This window comes from Triticum urartu, chromosome 7A (assembly GCF_056163025.1).
Source record: "Triticum urartu cultivar PI428250 chromosome 7A, HENAU_Tu73, whole genome shotgun sequence".
Lineage (NCBI taxonomy): Eukaryota > Viridiplantae > Streptophyta > Magnoliopsida > Poales > Poaceae > Triticum > Triticum urartu.
In genome coordinates this window covers 103,274,551-103,295,621 of record NC_141879.1, presented here as the reverse complement: position 1 = coordinate 103,295,621, position 21,071 = coordinate 103,274,551, and the positions used below count along the sequence as shown (strand labels likewise).

General features: G+C 44.6%; 2 protein-coding genes and 2 long non-coding RNA genes across 5 annotated transcripts; all 4 read left to right on the top strand.

Moving 5' to 3' along the window:
* The first annotated feature begins 3,389 nt into the window (after positions 1–3,389).
* LOC125528762 (uncharacterized) lies at positions 3,390–5,498 on the top strand. 2 transcript variants are annotated; one of them, XR_015611402.1, is made up of 6 exons: positions 3,390–3,484; positions 3,588–3,769; positions 3,868–4,377; positions 4,464–4,607; positions 4,698–5,247; positions 5,334–5,498. It is a non-coding gene; the product is annotated as an uncharacterized LOC125528762 (long non-coding RNA). The 2 variants fall into 2 exon arrangements; XR_007292464.2 differs by having other exon boundaries at positions 3,588–4,377.
* Positions 5,499–5,600: 102 nt separating this feature from the next.
* Positions 5,601–7,273, top strand: LOC125528760 (uncharacterized). The gene is made up of 8 exons (XM_048693200.2): positions 5,601–5,665; positions 5,751–5,882; positions 5,966–6,115; positions 6,210–6,363; positions 6,445–6,640; positions 6,725–6,823; positions 6,899–7,152; positions 7,231–7,273. Exons 1-8 carry the CDS (start codon positions 5,623–5,625, stop codon positions 7,235–7,237), a joined length of 1,035 nt encoding a protein of 344 aa, XP_048549157.2. The 5' UTR covers positions 5,601–5,622; the 3' UTR covers positions 7,238–7,273.
* An 8,834-nt stretch (positions 7,274–16,107) lies between these two features.
* Positions 16,108–16,673, top strand: LOC147958300 (uncharacterized). Its single transcript, XR_015612319.1, has 3 exons — positions 16,108–16,203; positions 16,290–16,433; positions 16,524–16,673. It is a non-coding gene; the product is annotated as an uncharacterized LOC147958300 (long non-coding RNA).
* An 87-nt stretch (positions 16,674–16,760) lies between these two features.
* On the top strand, positions 16,761–21,071 carry LOC125528759 (uncharacterized). The gene is made up of 9 exons (XM_087532032.1): positions 16,761–17,073; positions 17,160–17,330; positions 17,399–17,491; positions 17,577–17,708; positions 17,792–17,941; positions 18,036–18,189; positions 18,271–18,466; positions 18,551–18,649; positions 20,964–21,071. Exons 2-9 carry the CDS (start codon positions 17,204–17,206, stop codon positions 21,069–21,071), a joined length of 1,059 nt encoding a protein of 352 aa, XP_087388158.1. The 5' UTR covers positions 16,761–17,073; positions 17,160–17,203.

The following is a 21,071-nucleotide window of genomic DNA, read 5'->3' as shown; positions in this document are numbered from 1 at the left end:
GTCCTACTCCCGCCGGGAGTAGGACTCCCCTTCAATCCTATTCCAAATAGGACTCCCCAAGTGGGGAAAGAGAGAGGGGGTGGCCGGCCACCTTCCCTAGTCCTAATAGGACTAGGGGAAGGGGGGGGAGGCGCGCAGCCCATGGGGCAGCCCTTTCACCTTTCCACCAAGGCCCATGTTGGCCCATTTGGCTCCCGGGGGGTTCCGGTAACCCTCCCGGTATTTCGGTAAAATCCCGATTTCACCCGGAACACTTCCGATGTCCAAACATAGGCTTCCAATATATCAATCTTTACGTCTCGACCATTTCGAGACTCCTCGTCATGTCCGTGATCACATCCGGGACTCCGAACAACCTTCGGTACATCAAAATGCATAAACTCATAATAACTGTCATCGTAACGTTAAGCGTGCGGACCCTACGGTTCGAGAACAATGTAGACATGACCGAGACACGTCTCCGGTCAATAACCAATAGCGGGACCTGGATGCCCATATTGGTTCCTACATATTCTACGAAGATCTTTATCGGTCAGACCGCATAACAACATACGTTGTTCCCTTTGTCATCGGTATGTTTACTTGCCCGAGATTCGATCGTCAGTATCCAATACTTAGTTCAATCTCGTTACCGGCAAGTCTCTTTACTCGTTTCGTAATACATCATCCCGCAACTAACTCATTAGTTGCCATGCTTGCAAGGCTTAAGTGATGTGCATTACCGAGAGGGGCCCAGAGATACCTCTCCGACGATCGGAGTGACAAATCCTAATCTCGAAATACGCCAACCCAACATCTACCATTGGAGACACCTGTAGTACTCCTTTATAATCACCCAGTTACGTTGTGACGTTTGGTAGTACCCAAAGTGTTCCTCCGGCAAAACGGGAGTTGCATAATCTCATAGTCATAGGAACATGTATAAGTCATGGATAAAGCAATAGCAACATACTAAACGATCGGGTGCTAAGCTAATAGAATGGGTCATGTCAATCAGATCATTCAACTAATGATGTGACCTCGTTAATCAAATAACAACTCTTTGTTCATGGTTAGGAAACATAACCATCTTTGATTAACGAGCTAGTCTAGTAGAGGCATACTAGTGACACTCTGTTTGTCTATTTATTCACACATGTATTATGTTTCCGGTTAATACAATTCTAGCATGAATAATAAACCTTTATCATGATATAAGAAAATAAATAATAACTTTATTATTGCTTCTAGGGCATATTTCCTTCATCATGGGCCGCGTTATCTGATTCCAATGGGCCCTGTGTATAAAAAACTCCCACAGCTCTGGGAATGTTTTTTCTTTCATTGCCACAAGCCACAGGAGAAAGGTCAATGGAGCCGCGCGCGCGTGCTTGTTTCGTCAGAGGCATGGGAGAGCTGATGTGATAATTTGCTGATGCATGCACAGCAAGTTGATTTGACCAGACACGTCTCTCGGTGCGTCTCTTGGTTTCTCAAGAGGCATCGGGGGCGAGGTCTGGGAACAGACTGACAAGGAGGAACACATGTGCCTGCATCTACCCACCCTAGTCTAGTTGACGAGCGTGCTGTCTTGGTTTTCTACCCCGTCCTCTCCCGAAAAAAAACGGATTGCGTATCTAGTAAAGTAGATATGCTTCCAACGTAAATGCGCCTGCAATTGTTAGGGGTTGCTCTTTTAATTAATTTCCTTAACTTGCGTGTGCGCGGTGAGAGCACCGGGGGCATTTTTTGGCTTCCAGAATATAACACGCTGGTAATTATGGTTAATATGAACACATGATCGACCGTGTGGTAAATTTAAATCGTTCTAATCCACACAGAAGACACCTAATGGATACCTGTACAAAGACGTGCAGCGTGCGGCGCGCCTGTCTCCTGCTCCAGAAAAGCACTGTACAAGCGTGGGCGTCCATCTGTGCTAGGACATGGACATGTCACAATGCAGGTTCGCTACTCGAAAACTTTACATGCTTGATGATGGCGTGCTGGGCGTGGGATGTGCTTGTACTCGCGGTGACAAGATGTTTTTAACAGACAAAGATGAAGAACACACGGGCAAGTAAATGCGTCTGTACTGCTAGGGCATGCCTATGGAGATGACGCCGATTTTCAGTTCTATATGAGCCTATGGAGACTAGCTCGCCAAGTTTCAAATTTTCACCATACCTCAGTTTTGGAGCGCTTGGATTTCGAAATTCGAACGTATGGACATGGAGGGAAAACGAAAATTTGGATGCTCTATAAATAGAGGTGGCGGGCTTCCTCCAAATTCAGTCTTGTAAGGATTTGATGGCCCCCACCAATAGTGTGGACGTGCATTCCGCGGTCACTACCTCCGATGGATCAACCCTGGCGCCCAGTTCGCTAGTTGTTAGTTCCTCTAATCTCTACTGTTAGCAAATATGCGATAGTGTTGTGAGTTAATTTTTGTGTTTTGCAACTTGCAGCAAGGTGGTGCATTGCATGTCGTCGCGGAGGGCAGCGTGTCACATGCATCGGCTTCTCTTTGCACCGCAGCGGACGAGGTTTGCGCTAGTATTAAAAAAATCATACATTAATTTCCTGTTGTTTGCTTAAATAATGCATTTCATGACCTCAGACCAGTGTGCTCGGGCAAGGACCAGTTGAGCATGCCGTGATTGAGATGATTCACGTTGCAGAAAATGTAACAGACAACTTTAAATTTTCTGTCCATGATTACACTTTGAAGACGATCGATGCTTTGGTGTGTTAATTTGCTTTTTTTTCCAGATCTGTGTACTTCCACATATTCCATGCACGGGTGAGGAGACGGGAGAGTTTGATCCATTCCGAAGAGAAGATCCATCTGGCAATACTTTGGAGCTCGCGGATGGCGATAATGAATCCGGAACAGGGCCTGTTTACCAAGGTGACGAGGATGATGACACCGACAGCCCCCCAACAAATGGGTGAAGGTTTAGTTTAGCTGGTCCAATGAGTTGCGATGTGGCATGTAGTTGACAATCACCACGTTTTGTGAGAGTACACTCCATAACACGTGTGATGAATTATGTTAACAATTTTGTTTTACTAAGACAATCATTTGCTGGTGTGGCAACCCATTGCACCCTTGCCTGGTTTGTTGTGTGAACCCATGCATGAGTTGCAAGTGATGGTCCCACTTGTCACTCGTGTGTGTGTGTGTGTGTGATGGGCCCACTACTCATGGGGTGTGCAAGTCTTGCATGCAAAGGCTCCCATGCAAAAAGGCACGCTGCTGTTAACCGATGTCTAAGCACATGATTAAGAAAAGTGTCATAACACGGTTAATAGGGTTCACCTACCGCTGTTCCATTAGGACGCTTGCCGAAGGGATGGCGCATGTGTATAAATGCCCCGGTGCTGGACCAACTCATTATCCATCCCACCCCACACCTGCCACCTCCCTCCCTCGGAAGTGACGCCGCCCACAGCCGCACACACCACCATTGACGACCACTGCATTGACTGAAGGAAGAACAAGGTAATCTCTTTGCCCGCGGAGGAAATCTGGCCTGCTACTTGATCGTTTTTTCTTCGGTTTGCATTGCTGACTGCACTTTCTTTGCTGGTTCTTGATGAATCAGATCTAGTCGGCCAGTTAGCGGGGGTGATGGCGCGGGGTCGCCCACCAAAGGCGGCACCTCCGGCAGCAGCGGTCATGACCACCGCTGGTTCTTCGGCCGCGACGACCAAGCGTCCTCCTACAGTACAGACCTGCTTCACCTCCATTGCCTTGCAATCTCTTGTTGGTGAATGGAACCCTGAGGTCAGAAGTGTTTTAAAAGATGTAGGCATGGATGAGTTGTGCAAAATCAGAGTGCTAGGGAACACAAACATGATCTTTTCCATGTCTTTGATATCTAGAATCAACCCAGATAACATGATGATGGACATGGGTGATGGTGTATTCATAGAGATTAACAGTAGAGAGGTTGCTAGATGTATTGGTCTTGCGCCGGGGGTAGGAAAATAGACATCGCCGGTGGCCGGTGCCTTGTAGATCGTGAGGACTTGCTTGGCAAAGTCCACGGCATACTTGGCACTGGTATGCCGAGGTCGAACAACATCCCGGTTCACAAAGTCAAGAAGATAGTTCAAGGGGCTCGCAAAGTTGCGATAGAGGGTGAGGAGCGCACCACAATGAGGGTGGCGGTCACACTGTTAGCCAGCTCTACTTTCCTTGTGCCTAGGGGTGCCATAGCAAATATCGCAAATGAACTACTTCCTGTTGTGGACGAGCCAGAGATGATAGCAGAGTTTGATTTCTGTGATTATGTGGTTGAGGGCCTGAGGGAAGCAGCAAGAAAGTTAAGGGATGAACTCAGCTGTGATCCTCCTTTGGTCAACCTTACTGGGTGCCTTATCATCCCACAGGTTAGTTCAGTAGCATTAGAACAAAATTATGCAAGCATGTGTATCATTTAATCTGTACTAATTTCTCTTGGCGTGTTAACTGCTAGATGATCTGGCTGGACTACCACTAGCACGGTCGTCAAGGCAGGCTACTGCTACCACTCCCTAGGCTTGTTGACTATTCTGACATGATGCTAAGGGGGCTGATCCGGAAGCATGCAATTGCTCAGGGGATAGAATGCGGTCTGGAGGTACATTTTGTCCTTGCTTGGATTTTTCCTGTCTTGTTTGCATGCAACAAAATATATCATTATTTGTGCTTGTTTCTCTGCCACTTTCAGCTTGGTGATATTCCTCGTTCTCCGCCAGCAAACATTATTCAGTGGTGTGGCAATGCTCCTAAGCACCATGGTGAGAGCAGTGGAGCTGGTGTGGCAGCTAGTGCTTCAAACCATGATCAAACGACTCCTGTTGCAGCCGGCGGCTTCTCTGATGAGGCGCACGAATGAACATTTCCTTGTGTTTTTTCTCTGAACAAGTGCTGTTCTCTGTTTTGTTCTGTTACATATCCTAAGATATGTATTTTATGATTTGTTGTATTGAACGTGTAGATGAATAACAATACAACCGAAACCAGGAAAAAGGTTCTTGAATCATTCAAAGCTGCCATGGACTACCAGTACCAGCGACGAGAAGCTGAATTTCTCAAGGTGTTTGACAGTGTCAGAGACAGTGTCATGGGTGAGATCAAGAAGAGAGCAGCAGAAAACAGGCGAAATGAGTTGGAGGGCACTCTGGATTTCTTCCTGGCGCACGTGAAAAAGCATGCTTCCGTGACGCCTGTATTTTCTGTTAACACGCCTGATGCGCCACGTAACGGAAAATCTGCAGGTACATATGTGATATTCTTCCCATTGGTTATATACAAGATTAAGTCATGTTTTGTTTGACACTGATTCTAGTTGTGTCTTTTGCAGTGGCATAAGACCTGGCTGCAAGTTCACAGCAAGCTGCTCAAGCAATGATGGTTGTGGTTGTGGAGAACAGGAACAATGAGGGAAGCCTTGCTACAACTGTTGGTCAAACAGATAAAGGGAATCTTCTGATCGTTGATGAAGGCACATCAACTAGACTGATTGCCACTGCAGGTAATTTGCCCGTGTCATCCTGTGGCATAACAACTATATGATTACTTATACACTTTTTGTTCAAGCAGCTGCTGCAGTTGGAGAAGCACATGCTGATAGTGAGCCAGAGGACAAACCAATGGTGGTGGTTGACCGCAAGGGGAAGGCAAAAGCAACTGGTGGTATAATTCCAAACTAGAACCCGCTATGGCATTGTTGTGATTACATGCTAGTTTCTGATCCATCTTCATTCTGCATGGCTGTCAGACATAGCTCCTAGGGCCACTCGTCAGAAAACCATGCACGAGATGCTCGCTCCTTCATCTCCATGCACCCTCACTAGGCCTGATATACCAAGTGGATTAGTTGACACGTGTATGTACTGTGGGATGACTGAAGGTATAGAAAACTGAATGAACTTCAAAACCTTTCCTAAGGTTGTTCAGTTTGTGGTGTTTAAGTTTTTGGTGTGATTAATGCAGATCATGTGATGCAACCGCTTATTGAAGAAGCTGGTGCTGCCGGCGAGGGTTCGCATGCCAGATACATGGCTAAGTACACTCCGAACCGCAACAAAAGGCTTACTCTCCCTGGGGTTGAGGAAAGCCCTGATCCGACTCCTAATCCACTTGGTATGTTTTATTTGAAGATCGCCCATACTGAATTTTTGTTGCTTCAGATTCATTGGCATGACACATTGACGCGGCTGTTTATTCTTGTGCTCAGCTGTAGTTCATCCAAATGCATACCTGAGTCTAGAACTAGACTATGGTTACTCCCCTTTCGAGCTTGAGCTAAAGCAGTTTCAGTACCCTGATCATGTTTGCCTTGGGTTCTACGACAATGTGGAGTATCTCTGTTGCATTACTTCTCTTGGATGGTGAGAGTGATTGCATTTGTTTGCTACAATTATTCTTGTCTCTGCTTACCATGGGCCTAACAAATTTTTTTGTTTTGATAGTGTTTGGTATGACAGCTCACACCCCACACATTTGAAACTTGATGGCAACAAGATAAAGTACCAGTTCAGTCTCAAAGGGGAGATGCACTACAATGGGATGGATGCTTGGGTACGTGGATTCAATGAGAGAGAGATTAAGATGATGGAGATGGTTGGATTACCAGTTTGGAGGGGTTTTGTATCTCCTGATGTGCCGGTGAGTTAAAAATTGTAACGCTAATATGTGGCCCATAAGTATATGTTGTGTAAGATGCTTACAGAAACTGATTGATTGATGCAGTTGCACTTTGAGAACATCTTGGACCCGGAGGGGGCTGTTGTGCTGCGGATGTTGCTTTCTTCTGGGAGCATTGGATATCAGTTGAGACTTTGTCGCATGGTACGTGGCAGCTTGCTTCCCTTAAGTAGCCGTGGCCGTTGTTGTTCCAAACTTATATCTTTCATGCTGATGCAGATAATGATGCCTATCTCAATGATGAGAGACTGGTGCTTGTACGTTTTTGACATGCATATGAAGAAACTGAATGTCCTCGACCCAGTTTTCATGCAGATGGGTTCGGATGCGTATAGAGCTAAGCACAGGAAGACAATCATGTTGATGCTTAATGGTATGAAGTGCGCAGGTGCGCTGTTACACGATGGATGGCAGATGGACATATCACAGTGGACCGTGAGGTACAACATGAACATTCATGTTGCATGTGGAAGGTGCATTGATTGTGCATTGTACATCAAGTATTTGCAAAAACTATATTACTTCTCTAACGGACATGCTTGTCATTGCAGTGGTTAGTCTCCTGGCTACATAGCTTACTACGCAGAGAACTGAAGGAAATATGCCCTAGAGGCAATAATAAAGTTATTATTTATTTCCTTATTTCATGATAAATGTTTATTATTCATGCTAGAATTGTATTAACCGGAAACATAATACATGTGTGAATACATAGACAAACAAAGTGTCACTAGTATGCCTATACTTGACTAGCTCGTTAATCAAAGATGGTTATGTTTCCTGACCATGAACAATGAGTTGTTATTTGATTAACGAGGTCACATCATTAGTTGAATGATCTGATTGACATGACCCATTCAATTAGCTTAGCACCCGATCGTTTAGTATGTTGCTATTGCTTTCTTCATGACTTATACATGTTCCTATGACTATGAGATTATGCAACTCCCGTTTGCCGGAGGAACACTTTGGGTGCTACAAAACATCACAACGTAACTGGGTGATTATAAAGGAGCATTACAGGTGTCTCCAAAGGTAGATGTTGGGTTGGCGTATTTCGAGATTAGGATTTGTCACTCCGATTGTCGGAGAGGTATCTCTGGGCCCTCTCGGTAATACACATCACATAAGCCTTGCAAGCATTACAACTAATATGTTAGTTGTGAGATGATGTATTACGGAACGAGTAAAGAGACTTGCCGGTAACGAGATTGAACTAGGTATTGGATACCGACGATCGAATCTCGGGCAAGTAACATACCGATGACAAAGGGAACAACGTATGTTGTTATGCGATCTGACCGATAAAGATCTTCGTAGAATATGTAGGAGCCAATATGGGCATCCAGGTCCCGCTATTGGTTATTGACCGGAGACATGTCTCGGTCATGTCTACATTGTTCTCGAACCCGTAGGGTCCGCACGCTTAAGGTTACGATGACAGTTATATTATGAGTTTATGCATTTTGACGTACCGAAGGTTGTTCGGAGTCCCGGATGTGATCACGGACATGATGAGGAGTCTCGAAATGGTCGCGACGTAAAGATTGATATATTGGAAGCCCATATTTGGATATCGAAAGTGTTCCGGGTGAAATTGGGATTTTACCGGAGTACCGGGAGGGTTACCGGAACCCCCCGGGAGCCATATGGGCCTTCATGGGCCTTAGTGGAAAGGATAAAGGGGCAGCCCAAGGTGGCTGCGCACCTTCCCCCTCCCCTAGTCCTATTAGGATTAGGAGAAGGTGGCCGGCCCCCCTCTCTCTCTTTCCCCCCTTGGGAATCCTAGTTGGAATAGGATTGAGGGGGGAGTCCTACTCCCGGAAGGAGTAGGACTCCTCCTGCGCCCTCCTCCCTGGCCGGCGCCCCCCTCCCCCTTGGCTCCTTTATATACTGAGGCAGAGGCACCCCAGAAACACACAAGTTGATCCACGTGATCTATTCCTTAGCCGTGTGCGGTGCCCCCTGCCACCATATTCCTCGATAATACTGTAGCAGAGTTTAGGTGAAGCCCTGCTGCTGTAGATCATCAAGATCGTCACCACGCCGTCGTGCTGACGGAACTCTTCCCCGACACTTTGCTGGATCGGAGTCAGGGGATCGTCATCGAGCTGAACGTGTGCTCGAACTCGGAGGTACCGTAGTTTCGGTGCTTGATCGGTTGGATCGTGAAGACGTACGACTACTTCCTCTACGTCGTGTCAGCGCTTCTGCAGTCGGTCTGCGTTGGGTACGTAGACATCACTCTCCCCTCTCGTTGCTATGCATCACATGATCTTGCGTGTGCGTAGGAATTTTTTTGAAATTACTACGAAACCCAACAGTGGCATCAGAGCCTAGGTTATTTATGTTGATGTTATATGCACGAGTAGAACACAAGTGAGTTGTGGACGATACAAGTCATACTGCCTACCAGCATGTCATTCTTTGGTTCGGCGGTATTGTTGGACGAGACGACCCGGACCAACCTTACGCGTACGCTTACGCGAGACCGGTTCCCTTGACGTGCTTTGCACATAGATGGCTTGCGGGCGACTGTCTCTCCAACTTTAGTTGAACCGAGTGTGGCTACGCCCGGTCCTTGCGAAGGTTAAAACGGAGTCTATTTGACAAACTATCATTGTGGTTTTGATGCGTAGGTGAGATTGGTTCTTACTTAAGCCCGTAGCAGCCACGTAAAACTTGCAACAACAAAGTAGAGGACGTCTAACTTGTTTTTGCAGGGCATGTTGTGATGTGATATGGTCAAGGCATGATGCTGAATTTTATTGTATGAGATGATCATGTTTTGTAACCGAGTTATCAGCAACTGGCAGGAGCCATATGGTTCTCGCTTTATTGTATGCAATGCAATCGCAATGTAATGCTTTACTTTATTACTAAACGGTAGTGATAGTCGTGGAAGCATAAGATTGGCGAGACGACAACGATGCTACGATGGAGATCAAGGTGTCGCGCCGGTGACGATGGTGATCATGACGGTGCTTCGGAGATGGAGATCACAAGCACAAGATGATGATGGCCATATCATATCACTTAATTTGATTGCATGTGATGTTTATCTCTTTTATGCATCTTATCTTGCTTTGATTGACGGTCGCATTATAAGATGATCTCTCACTAAATTATCAAGAAGTGTTCTCCCTGAGTATGCACCGTTGCCAAAGTTCGTCGTGCCCAGACACCACGTGATGATCGGGTGTGATAAGCTCTACGTCCATCTACAACGGGTGCCAGCCAGTTTTGCACAAGCAGAATACTCGGGTTATACTTGACGAGCCTAGCATATGCAGATATGGCCTCGGAACACGGAGACCGAAAGGTCGAGCGTGAATCATATAGTAGATATGATCAACATAATGATGTTCACCGATGAAACTATCTCACGTGATGATCGGACATGGTTTAGTTGATTTGGATCACGTGATCACTTAGAAGATTAGAGGGATGTCTATCTAAGTGGGAGTTCTTAAGTAATATGATTAATTGAACTTTAATTTATCATGAACTTAGTCCTGGTAGTATTAGCATATCTATGTTGTGGATCAATAGCTCGCATTGTTGCTTTCATGTGTTTATTTTGATATGTTCCTAGAGAAAATTGTGTTGAAAGATGTTAGTAGCAAAGATGCGGATTGGATCCGTGATCTGAGGTTTATCCTCATTGCTGCACAGAAGAATTATGTCCTTGATGCACCGCTAGGTGACAGACCTATTGCAGGAGCAGATGCAGACGTTATGAACGTTTGGCTAGCTCAATATGATGACTACTTGATAGTTTAGTGCACCATGCTTAACGGCTTAGAATCGGGACTTCAAAGACGTTTTGAACGTCATGGACCATATGAGATGTTCCTGGAGTTGAAGTTAATATTTCAAGAAAATACCCGAGTTGAGAGATATGAAGTCTCCAACAAGTTCTATAGCTAAAAGATGGAGGAGAATCGCTCAACTAGTGAGCATGTGCCCAGATTGTCTGAGTGCAACAATCGCTTGAATCAAGTGGGAGTTAATCTTCCAGATAAGATAGTGATTGACAGAATTCTCTAGTCACCATCACCAAGTTAGTAGAACTTCGTGATGAACTATAATATGCAAGGGATAACGGAAACAACTCCCAAGCTCTTCGTGATGCTGAAATCAACGAAGGTAGAAATCAAGAAAAACATCAAGTGTTGATGGTTGACAAGACCACTAGTTTCAAGAAAAAGGCAAAGGGAAGAAGGGGAACTTCAAGAAGAACGGCAAGCAAGTTGCTGCTCAAGTGAAGAAGCCCAAGTCTGATCCTAAGCCTGAGACTAAGTGCTTCTACTGCAAAGGGACTGGTCACTGGAAGCGGAACTACCCCAAGTGATTGGCAGATAAGAAGGATGGCAAAGTGAACATAAGTATATTTGATATACATGTTATTGATGTGTACTTTACTAGTGTTTATAGCAACCCCACAGTATTTGATACTGGATCAGTTGCTAAGATTAGTAACTCGAAACGGGAGATGCAAAATAAACAGAGACTAGTTAAGGGTGAAGTGACGATGTGTGTTGGAAGTGGTTCCAAGATTGATATGATCATCATCGCACACTCCCTATACTTTCGGGATTAGTGTTGAACCTGAATAAGTGTTATTTGGTGTTTGCGTTAAGCATGAATATGATTTGATCATGTTTATTGTAATACGGTTATTCATTTAAGCAAGAGAATAAATTGTTGTTCTGTTTACATGAATAAAACCTTATATGGTTACACACCCAATGAAAAAAGTTCGTTGGATCTCGATTGTAGTGATACACATAATCATAATATTGAAACCAAAAGATGCAAAGTTAATAATGATAGTGCAACTTATTTGTAGCACTGCCGTTTAGGTCATATTGGAGTAAAGCGCATGAAGAAACTCCATGCTGATGGGATTTTGGAATCACTTGATTATGAATCACTTGATGCTTGCGAACCATGCCTCATGGGCAAGATGACTAAAACGCTGTTCTCCGGAACAATGAAGCAAGCAACAGATTTGTTGGAAATCATACATACTGATGTATGTGGTCCGATGAATATTGAGGCTCGCGATAGATATCATTATTTTCTGATCTTCACAGATGATTTGAGCAGATATGAGTATATCTACTTGATGAAAAAAAGGTCTGAAACATTTGAAAAGTTCAAAGAATTTCAGAGTGAAGTGGAGAATCATCGTAACAAGAAAATAAAAGTTTCTACGATATGATCGCAGAGGTAAAATATTTGAGTTACGAGTTTGGCCTTCAGTTAAAACAATGTGAAATAGTTTCACTACTCACGCCACCTGGAACACCACAATGTAATGGTGTGTCCGAACGTCATAACCGTACTTTATTAGATATGGTGCGATCTATGATGTATCTTACCGATCTAGCGTTATCGTTTTGGGGTTATGCATTAGAGACAGCTGCATTCACGTTAAATAGGGCACCATCTAAGTCCATTGAGACGACACAATCTGAAGTATGGTTTGGCAAAAAACCAAAGTTGTCGTTTCTTAAAGTTTGGGGTTGTGATGCTTATATGAAAAAGTTTCATCCTAATAAGCTCAAACCCAAATCGGAGAAATATGTCTTCATAGGATACCCAAAGGAGACTGTTGGGTACACCTTCTATCACAAATCCGAAGGCAAGACTTTTGTTGCTAAATTCGGAGTTTTTCTAGAGAAGGAGTTTCTCTCGAAAGAAGTGAGTGGGAGGAAAGTAGAACTTGATGAGGTAACTGTACCTGCTCCCTTATTGGAAAGTAGTTCATCACAGAAATCTGTTCCTGTGACTACTACACCAATTAGTGAGGAAGCTAATGATGATGATCATGTAACTTCAGATCAAGTTACTACCAAATCTCATAGGTAAACTAGATGAGATCCGCACCAGAGTGGTACGGTAATCCTGTTCTGGAAAGTCATGTTACTAGACCATGACGAACTTGCGAACTATGAGGAAGCAATGATGAGCCCAGATTCCGCGAAATGGTTTGAGGCCATGAAATCTGAGATATGATCCATGTATGAGAACAAAGTATGGACTTTGGTTGACTTGCCCGAGCGGCAAGCCATAGAAAATAAATGGATCTTCAAGAGGAAGACGGACGCTGATAGTAGTGTTACTATCTACAAAGCTAGAATTGTCGCAAAAGGTTTTCGACAAGTTCAAGGTGTTGACTACGATGAGAGCTTCTCACTCGTATCTATGCTTAAGTCTGTCCGAATCATGTTAGCAATTGCCGCGTTTTATGAAATCTGGCAAATGGATAAACAAAACTGCATTCCTTAATGGATTTACTAAAGAAGAGTTGTATACGATGCAACTAGAAGGTTTTGTCGATCCTAAAGGTGTTAACTAAATATGCAAGCTCCAGCGATCCATCTATGGACTGGTGCAAGAATCTCGGAGTTGGAATATACGCTTTGATAAGTTGATCAAAGCATATAGTTTTATACAGACTTGCGGTGAAGCCTGTATTTACAAGAAAGTTAGTGGGAGCACTACATCATTTCTGATAAGTATATGTGTATGACATATTGTTGATCGGAAATAATGTAGAATTATTCTGTAAAGCATAAAAGGAGTGTTTGAAAGGAGTTTTTCAAAGAAAGACTTCGGTGAAGCTGCTTACATATTGAGCTTCAAGATCTATAGAGATAGATCAAGACGCTTGATAAGTTTTTTCAATGAGTACATACCTTGAAAAGATTTTGAAGTAGTTCAGAATGGAACAGTCAAAGAAAAAGTTCTTGCCTGTGTTACAAGGTGTGAAGTTGAGTAAGACTCAAAGCCCGACCACGGCAGAAAATAAAAAGAGAATGAAAATCATTCCCTATGCCTCAGCCATAGGTTCTATAAAGTATGCCATGCTGTATACCAGATCTATTGTATGCCCTACCACTGAGTTTGGCAAGGGAGTACAATAGTGATCTAGGAGTAGATCACTGGACAGCGGTCAGAATTATCCTTAGTGAAATAAGGATATGTTTTCTCGATTATGGAAGTGAAAAAAGGTTCATCGTAAAGGGTTACGCCGATGCAAGTTTGACACTAATCTAGATGACTCTAAGTCTCGGTCTAGATACATATTGAAAGTGGGAGCAATTAGCTAGAATAGCTCCATGCAGAGCATTGTTGACATAGAAATTTGCAAAATACATGCGGATCTGAATGTGGCAGACCCGTTGACTAAGATTCTCTCACAAGCAAAACATGATCACACCTTAGTACTCCTTGGGTGTTAATCACATAGCGATGTGAACTAGATTACTGAATCTAGTAAACCCTTTGGGTGTTGGTCACATAGCGATGTGAACTATGGGTGTTAATCACATGATGATGTGAACTATCGATGTTAATCACATGGTGATGTGATCTAGATTATTGACTCTAGTGCAAGTGGGAGACTGAAGGAAATATGCCCTAGAGGCAATAATAAAGTTATTATTTATTTCCTTATTTCATGATAAATGTTTATTATTCATGCTAGAATTGTATTAACCGGAAACATAATACATGTGTGAATACATAGACAAACAAAGTGTCACTAGTATGCCTATACTTGACTAGCTCGTTAATCAAAGATGGTTATGTTTCCTGACCATGAACAATGAGTTGTTATTTGATTAATGAGGTCACACCATTAGTTGAATGATCTGATTGACATGACCCATTCAATTAGCTTAGCACCCGATCGTTTAGTATGTTGCTATTGCTTTCTTCATGACTTATACATGTTCCTATGACTATGAGATTATGCAACTCCCGTTTGCCGGAGGAACACTTTGGGTGCTACCAAACGTCACAATGTAACTGGGTGATTAAAGGAGCATTACAGGTGTCTCCAAAGGTAGATGTTGGGTTGGCGTATCTCGACATTAGGATTTGTCACTCCGATTGTCGGAGAGGTATCTCTGGGCCCTCTCGGTAATACACATCACATAAGCCTTGCAAGCATTACAACTAATATGTTAGTTGTGAGATGATGTATTACGGAACGAGTAAAGAGACTTGCCGGTAACGAGATTGAACTAGGTATTGGATACCGACGATCGAATCTCGGGCAAGTAACATACCGATGACAAAGGGAACAACGTATGTTGTTATGCGATCTGACCGATAAAGATCTTCGTAGAATATGTAGGAGCCAATATGGGCATCCAGGTCCCGCTATTGGTTATTGACCGGAGACATGTCTCGGTCATGTCTACATTGTTCTCGAACCCGTAGGGTCCGCACGCTTAAGGTTACGACGACAGTTATATTATGAGTTTATGCATTTTGATGTACCGAAGGTTGTTCGGAGTCCCGGATGTGATCACGGACATGATGAGGAGTCTCGAAATGGTCGAGACGTAAAGATTGATATATTAGAAGCCTATATTTGGATATCGGAAGTGTTCCGGGTGAAATCGGGATTTTACCGGAGTACCGGGAGGGTTACCGGAACCCCCCGGGAGCCATATGGGCCTTCATGGGCCTTAGTGGAAAGGAGAAAGGGGCAGCCCAAGGTGGCTGCGCACCTTCCCCCTCCCCTAGTCCTATTAGGACTAGGAGAAGGTGGCCGGCCCCCCTCTCTCTCTTCCCCCCCTTGGGAATCCTAGTTGGAATAGGATTGAGGGGGGAGTCCTACTCCCGGAAGGAGTAGGACTCCTCCTGCGCCCTCCTCCCTGGCCGGCGCCCCCCTCCCCCTTGGCTCCTTTATATACTGAGGCAGAGGCACCCCAGAAACACACAAGTTGATCCACGTGATCTATTCCTTAGCCGTGTGCGGTGCCCCCTGCCACCATATTCCTCGATAATACTGTAGCTGGTTCTTCGGCCGTGACGACCAAGCGTCCTCCTACAGTACAGACCTGCTTCACCTCCATTGCCTTGCAATCTCTTGTTGGTGAATGGAACCCTGAGGTCAGAAGTGTTTTAAAAGATGTAGGCATGGATGAGTTGTGCAAAATCAGAGTGCTAGGGAACACAAACATGATCTTTTCCATGTCTTTGATATCTAGAATCAACCCAGATAACATGATGATGGACATGGGTGATGGTGTATTCATAGAGATTAACAGTAGAGAGGTTGCTAGATGTATTGGTCTTGCGCCGGGGGTAGGAAAATAGACATCGCCGGTGGCCGGTGCCTTGTAGATCGTGAGGACTTGCTTGGCAAAGTCCACGGCATACTTGGCATTGGTATGCCGAGGTCGAACAACATCCCGGTTCACAAAGTCAAGAAGATAGTTCAAGGGGCTCGCAAAGTTGCGATAGAGGGTGAGGAGCGCACCACAATGAGGGTGGCGGTCACACTGTTAGCCAGCTCTACTTTCCTTGTGCCTAGGGGTGCCATAGCAAATATCGCAAATGAACTACTTCCTGTTGTGGACGAGCCAGAGATGATAGCAGAGTTTGATTTCTATGATTATGTGGTTGAGGGCCTGAGGGAAGCAGCAAGAAAGTTAAGGGATGAACTCAGCTGTGATCCTCCTTTGGTCAACCTTACTGGGTGCCTTATCATCCCACAGGTTAGTTCAGTAGCATTAGAACAAAATTATGCAAGCATGTGTATCATTTAATCTGTACTAATTTCTCTTGGCGTGTTAACTGCTAGATGATCTGGCTGGACTACCACTAGCACGGTCGTCAAGGCAGGCTACTGCTACCACTCCCTAGGCTTGTTGACTATTCTGACATGATGCTAAGGGGGCTGATCCGGAAGCATGCAATTGCTCAGGGGATAGAATGCGGTCTGGAGGTACATTTTGTCCTTGCTTGGATTTTTCCTGTCTTGTTTGCATGCAACAAAATATATCATTATTTGTGCTTGTTTCTCTGCCACTTTCAGCTTGGTGATATTCCTCGTTCTCCGCCAGCAAACATTATTCAGTGGTGTGGCAATGCTCCTAAGCACCATGGTGAGAGCAGTGGAGCTGGTGTGGCAGCTAGTGCTTCAAACCATGATCAAACGACTCCTGTTGCAGCCGGCGGCTTCTCTGATGAGGCGCACGAATGAACATTTCCTTGTCTTTTTTCTCTGAACAAGTGTTGTTCTCTGTTTTGTTCTGTTACATATCCTAAGATATGTATTTTATGATTTGCTGTATTGAACGTGTAGATGAATAACAATACAACCGAAACCAGGAAAAAGGTTCTTGAATCATTCAAAGCTGCCATGGACTACCAGTACCAGCGACGAGAAGCTGAATTTCTCAAGGTGTTTGACAGTGTCAGAGACAGTGTCATGGGTGAGATCAAGAAGAGAGCAGCAGAAAACAGGCGAAATGAGTTGGAGGGCACTCTGGATTTCTTCCTGGCGCACGTGAAAAAGCATGCTTCCGTGACGCCTGTATTTTCTGTTAACACGCCTGATGCGCCACGTAACGGAAAATCTGCAGGTACATATGTGATATTCTTCCCATTGGTTATATACAAGATTAAGTCATGTTTTGTTTGACACTGATTCTAGTTGTGTCTTTTGCAGTGGCATAAGACCTGGCTGCAAGTTCACAGCAAGCTGCTCAAGCAATGATGGTTGTGGTTGTGGAGAACAGGAACAATGAGGGAAGCCTTGCTACAACTGTTGGTCAAACAGATAAAGGGAATCTTCTGATCGTTGATGAAGGCACATCAACTAGACTGATTGCCACTGCAGGTAATTTGCCCGTGTCATCCTGTGGCATAACAACTATATGATTACTTATACACTTTTTGTTCAAGCAGCTGCTACAGTTGGAGAAGCACATGTTGATAGTGAGCCAGAGGACAAACCAATGGTGGTGGTTGACCGCAAGGGGAAGGCAAAAGCAACTGGTGGTATAATTCCAAACTAGAACCCGCTATGGCATTGTTGTGATTACATGCTAGTTTCTGATCCATCTTCATTCTGCATGGCTGTCAGACATAGCTCCTAGGGCCACTCGTCAGAAAACCATGCACGAGATGCTCGCTCCTTCATCTCCATGCACCCTCACTGGGCCTGATATACCAAGTGGATTAGTTGACACGTGTATGTACTGTGGGATGACTGAAGGTATAGAAAACTGAATGAACTTCAAAACCTTTCCTAAGGTTGTTCAGTTTGTGGTGTTTAAGTTTTCGGTGTGATTGATGCAGATCATGTGATGCAACCGCTTATTGAAGAAGCTGGTGCTGCCGGCGAGGGTTCGCATGCCAGATACATGGCTAAGTACACTCCGAACCGCAACAAAAGGCTTACTCTCCCTCGGGTTGAGGAAAGCCCTGATCCGACTCCTAATCCACTTGGTATGTTTTATTTGAAGATCGCCCATACTGAATTTTTGTTGCTTCAGATTCATTGGCATGACACATTGACGCGGCTGTTTATTCTTGTGCTCAGCTGTAGTTCATCCAAATGCATACCTGAGTCTAGAACTAGACTATGGTTACTCCCCTTTCGAGCTTGAGCTAAAGCAGTTTCAGTACCCTGATCATGTTTGCCTTGGGTTCTACGACAATGTGGAGTATCTCTGTTGCATTACTTCTCTTGGATGGTGAGAGTGATTGCATTTGTTTGCTACAATTATTCTTGTCTCTGCTTACCATGGGCCTAACAAATTTTTTTGTTTTGATAGTGTTTGGTATGACAGCTCACACCCCACACATTTGAAACTTGATGGCAACAAGATAAAGTACCAGTTCAGTCTCAAAGGGGAGATGCACTACAATGGGATGGATGCTTGGGTACGTGGATTCAATGAGAGAGAGATTAAGATGATGGAGATGGTTGGATTACCAGTTTGGAGGGGTTTTGTATCTCCTGATGTGCTGGTGAGTTAAAAATTGTAACGCTAATATGTGGCCCATAAGTATATGTTGTGTAAGATGCTTACAGAAACTGATTGATTGATGCAGTTGCACTTTGAGAACATCTTGGACCCGGAGGGGGCTGTTGTGCTGCGGATGTTGCTTTCTTCTGGGAGCATTGGATATCAGTTGAGACTTTGTCGCATGGTACGTGGCAGCTTGCTTCCCTTAAGTAGCCGTGGCCGTTGTTGTTCCAAACTTATATCTTTCATGCTGATGCAGATAATGATGCCTATCTCAATGATGAGAGACTGGTGCTTGTACGTTTTTGACATGCATATGAAGAAACTGAATGTCCTCGACCCAGTTTTCATGCAGATGGGTTCGGATGCGTATAGAGCTAAGCACAGGAAGACAATCATGTTGATGCTTAATGGTATGAAGTGCGCAGGTGCGCTGTTACACGATGGATGGCAGATGGACATATCACAGTGGACCGTGAGGTACAACATGAACATTCATGTTGCATGTGGAAGGTGCATTGATTGTGCATTGTACATCAAGTATTTGCAAAAACTATATTACTTCTCTAACGGACATGCTTGTCATTGCAGTGGTTAGTCTCCTGGCTACATAGCTTACTACGCAGAGAACTGAAGGAAATATGCCCTAGAGGCAATAATAAAGTTATTATTTATTTCCTTATTTCATGATAAATGTTTATTATTCATGCTAGAATTGTATTAACCGGAAACATAATACATGTGTGAATACATAGACAAACAAAGTGTCACTAGTATGCCTATACTTGACTAGCTCGTTAATCAAAGATGGTTATGTTTCCTGACCATGAACAATGAGTTGTTATTTGATTAACGAGGTCACATCATTAGTTGAATGATCTGATTGACATGACCCATTCAATTAGCTTAGCACCCGATCGTTTAGTATGTTGCTATTGCTTTCTTCATGACTTATACATGTTCCTATGACTATGAGATTATGCAACTCCCGTTTGCCGGAGGAACACTTTGGGTGCTACCAAACATCACAACGTAACTGGGTGATTATAAAGGAGCATTACAGGTGTCTCCAAAGGTAGATGTTGGGTTGGCGTATTTCGAGATTAGGATTTGTCACTCCGATTGTCGGAGAGGTATCTCTGGGCCCTCTCGGTAATACACATCACATAAGCCTTGCAAGCATTACAACTAATATGTTAGTTGTGAGATGATGTATTACGGAACGAGTAAAGAGACTTGCCGGTAACGAGATTGAACTAGGTATTGGATACCGACGATCGAATCTCGGGCAAGTAACATACCGATGACAAAGGGAACAACGTATGTTGTTATGCGATCTGACCGATAAAGATCTTCGTAGAATATGTAGGAGCCAATATGGGCATCCAGGTCCCGCTATTGGTTATTGACCGGAGACATGTCTCGGTCATGTCTACATTGTTCTCGAACCCGTAGGGTCCGCACGCTTAAGGTTACGATGACAGTTATATTATGAGTTTATGCATTTTGACGTACCGAAGGTTGTTCGGAGTCCCGGATGTGATCACGGACATGATGAGGAGTCTCGAAATGGTCGCGACGTAAAGATTGATATATTGGAAGCCCATATTTGGATATCGGAAGTGTTCCGGGTGAAATTGGGATTTTACCGGAGTACCGGGAGGGTTACCGGAACCCCCCGGGAGCCATATGGGCCTTCATGGGCCTTAGTGGAAAGGATAAAGGGGCAGCCCAAGGTGGCTGCGCACCTTCCCCCTCCCCTAGTCCTATTAGGATTAGGAGAAGGTGGCCGGCCCCCCTCTCTCTCTTTCCCCCCTTGGGAATCCTAGTTGGAATAGGATTGAGGGGGGAGTCCTACTCCCGGAAGGAGTAGGACTCCTCCTGCGCCCTCCTCCCTGGCCGGCGCCCCCCTCCCCCTTGGCTCCTTTATATACTGAGGCAGAGGCACCCCAGAAACACACAAGTTGATCCACGTGATCTATTCCTTAGCCGTGTGCGGTGCCCCCTGCCACCATATTCCTCGATAATACTGTAGCAGAGTTTAGGTGAAGCCCTGCTGCTGTAGATCATCAAGATCGTCACCACGCCGTCGTGCTGACGGAACTCTTCCCCGACACTTTGCTGGATCGGAGTCCGGGGATCGTCATCGAGCTGAACGTGTGCTCGAACTCGGAGGTACCGTAGTTTCGGTGCTTGATCGGTTGGATCGTGAAGACGTACGACTACTTCCTCTACGTCGTGTCAGCGCTTCCGTAGTCGGTCTGCGTTGGGTACGTAGACATCACTCTCCCCTCTCGTTGCTATGCATCACATGATCTTGCGTGTGCGTAGGAAATTTTTTGAAATTACTACGAAACCCAACAAGAACTTCAATGCCACTCGCCTGGAGGTCGACGTACCGCATGCAAGAGAGCTATTATTTAAGCTAACGACGGTTTCCCGGTGAAGTTCCTATTTATTCTACAAGCATTGACATGATGTTTTGATCTTTGCACCAGGTTGGTCTGCCGGTTAGAAGGAAGAGGATGTTGTACGAGACGATGGCGGCAAAGGGAAATGCTGCACCACACCCAGGAATCATGGAGCAGGTGGCTGATCCAGAGTAG